General features: G+C 49.7%; 1 protein-coding gene across 1 annotated transcript in view; it reads right to left on the reverse strand.

Moving 5' to 3' along the window:
• LOC102245254 (sperm-associated antigen 6-like) overlaps positions 1–3,127 on the reverse strand; it is a 44,745-nt gene extending 41,618 nt beyond the window's left edge. Inside the window, 2 exon segments of the mRNA XM_014548017.1 lie at positions 2,518–2,613; positions 2,700–3,127. Coding sequence (XP_014403503.1) covers positions 2,518–2,613; positions 2,700–2,724 — 121 coding nt within the window. The 5' untranslated portion in view covers positions 2,725–3,127.
• Positions 3,128–3,176: the final 49 nt, after the last annotated feature.

A 3,176-nucleotide genomic window follows, 5' to 3' on the forward strand; every position in this document is an offset into this window, starting at 1 on the left:
AATCAATAAAAATATATATATATTTTTTAAAAAAAGATGGCTCAAAAAGAAAGAAAAGGTCAAGCTTTCAAGAATTCATCATAGGAATATTGTTATAACATGTTCACAATTATTAGGGAAGAGGGGAGAGTAGTCTGATGTTTTCAAAATAACAACTAAGTACAACATGCCAAAGAAACGTGGGCAGTCCCTCGATGATTACTACACTGGGAAACTAAAGTGTTGCATTTTGTATTCTCTGTTTTAACGTCCAACTTTTATTTCCCTATCATCATTATATAATAGTTGCTGAGTTACTGACTTTTGTTTGGGCCCTGTTATTCAAAAATACCACATCGAATTGGTCAGTTTACATTGGACAACAGTCATTTATGAATAACTACTCAAAGCTCTAGGATTTCTGTCCTGAGAATGTTAGCTCCCGCTAACATGGCTCTAACACCCTCACCAGGACCACAGGGACTACCAAGCACCTTCAGGTGAGAGATGGTTTGATGCCCAACGTTCCACACACTCACGTGTCTTCCTCAAAATAGTCATGTTATATATGTTTTTAAGGGAAATACTGCATCTCCTAATCTATACTAATAAAAGGGTAATATGCTAATTACATCGGGAGACCTTCTGGACATCCTTCCAGACAAAGCCATGGTGGCGGGGCCGAGGCAGAGGCGATTAGGGGCAATCAGGCCAGGAGGGGAGGGCAGTTGGGTGTGATCAGGCTGGCAGGGGTGCAGTTGGGGGTGAGCAGGCCAGAAGGGGGGAGCAGTTAGGGACAATCAGGCAGGCAGGCAGGTGAGTCCCGGATTGTGAGAGAGATCCTAGATTGGAGAGGGTGCAGGACAGTCTGAGGGGCACCCCTCCCCCCCGCAATGCATGAATTTCATGTACCGGGGCACTAGTCCCTAAATAAAAAGTTTTAAAGACTGTTATAAAATGCACTTTCTCCATTCTTAATACACCTCCTGACCCTAAATAAAAACATAGAAGGAATAAACACCAAAATTCCTCCCAAGGACACTACAGGGTACCATCTAGGTGCTGTAGTAATTCTCCTAAAAAATAACCCAGAGTAAATATTATGTCTAAACATTCTTATCCTTAATTTTAATGTTCTTAATTTTCTTTTAATTCCGTGTTAATTTAAGTGAGTTTTAAAGATCATATCCTGTAATGGCAGGGGGGGGTGCAGTTGGGGGTGATCAGGCTGGCAGGGGTGCAGTTGGGGGTGAGCAGGCCAGAAGAGGGGAGCAGTTAGGGATGATCAGGCAGGCAGGCAGGTGAGTCCGGATTGTGAGAGGGATCCTAGATTGGAGAGGGTGTAGGACAGGCTAAGGGGCACCCCTCCCCCCGCAATGCACGAATTTCATGTACCAGGGCACTAGTCCCTAAATAAAAAGTTTTAAAAAGTTTGAAAGACTGTTATAAAATGCACTTTCTCCATTCTTAATACACCTCCTGACCCTAAATAAAAACATAGAAGGAATAAACACCAAAATTCCTCCCAAGGACACTACAGGGTACCATCTAGGTGCTGTAGTAATTCTCCTAAAAAATAACCCAGAGTAAATATTATGTCTAAACATTCTTATCCTTAATTTTAATGTTCTTAATTTTCTTTTAATTCCGTGTTAATTTAAGTGAGTTTTAAAGATCATATCCTGTAAATTGAAGGCTTCTCATGACACAGTAGTGATAAGATGCTATCTTACTTTGAGTTCAGATGGTGGTGGCATCATGCTTAATGAGAGAAGGGAAGGGAAGGGAGAGGAAAGCCACCATTATCTCCTTGTTACTAGATAAGAAGCAAATCACACACACACACTCTTCCCCTCTATAGTCTGCATGAGTTGGGCTGAGGGGCAGAATGAGAATATTATAAGGGTTTCTCAAAACTAGATCTTTACGAATTTGAATCTCCTGGAAAATACTCAAGCATATCAAGTTCTCTCACTAATGCAAAATGAGAACTAATGTAATTCCTTTGATGTGAAGTTGAAGGTGATCAAGGCAGGGTGACAGGCATTCACACCCTGATAGTAAAACAGGCCTGACTAGGGCAGATTCCCATTCACATAAAATGACGTCCAGGCAGGTATTTCGTTTGGCTTTGACTTTCCAGCTGACACTTGCCTGGTGGCAGTACAGATGGGAATAGGGCCCCTCTCACACCAAACTGTAAGCTTCACCCGCTCAGCCTCACCCCCAAAGGCCCGCGAAAGAGACTGAATGCTTCTACCACCTTCGCAGTGAACTGGAAGAATTTCTCCAGCCCCCATCCTTTTGCCCAAAACTCAGCGCAGGGGGTAGGGGTGGGATAGGAGGCACGAGGAAGGAGAGGGTGGGGGCGGGGAGCGCGGCTAGGAGAGCCCGGTGACACAGGCAGTGACTGGCCTGGGATACGGGTGATGGGCGAGGCAGGGCTGAGGACCAAGGCAGACTAATGACTGAAGGCGCAGGGCACCAGGTGACACAGCCCCAGGGGTGCGGGCCAAGCGGGTTCAGGTGAGGGCTCACCCGCGTTCTGCAGGGTCTCGATGTTCTGGGGTCTGGTCGCCAGCTCTGCCACCATCTGCACGAACTGGGTCCGGGCTTTCTGGTACTGCTCGAACACTGCGGGGAGAGACATGGTGGAGCGAGCTGCTCAGTCATGCCCTGGCTCCCGCCAACTGCTGTGGGGCAGCCGCCCCAGCCCCTACCTTGCAGCACCTGCCTCTGACTCATGGTGCCTGAAGCTCTCCGCTGGCCACAGCGCGGGGCGACCTGGCTCCTCTGCCCGGGGCCTGCGAGTCCCAGGAGCGGACAGCGGACGGGGGACTGGGACAGCGCTTCTTCGGCCTGGGGACGGAGGCCAGTCCTCTCTGTGTACCCTGGTCTCCCGAGCAACCGATCAGAACAGCTTCAACTGTCAGGCCCTGGATTGACGTCACGGGGGCGGGGCCCCGCGCCCCCAAGAATGGCCAGTCGGGGGAGAACTTCACCTGCAGGGGCGCCCGGACGCGCCAAATGCGCGCACCCGCTGCAGGAGTCTGCACCGTGGAGTGTCACTATGCTGCTGGGTAGGGCGTCCGGGCCTGGAGTGTGCCCTCCCCCGCGGCTGTTCTCCTTGCCCGCCCTGGGAGGCCAGGAGCGGCGCTGCACCCCAGTCTTCTCTGCGCAGCAGCGGGTGGGAGGCG

Source organism: Myotis brandtii, unplaced genomic scaffold, assembly GCF_000412655.1.
Source record: "Myotis brandtii unplaced genomic scaffold, ASM41265v1 scaffold49, whole genome shotgun sequence".
NCBI lineage: Eukaryota > Metazoa > Chordata > Mammalia > Chiroptera > Vespertilionidae > Myotis > Myotis brandtii.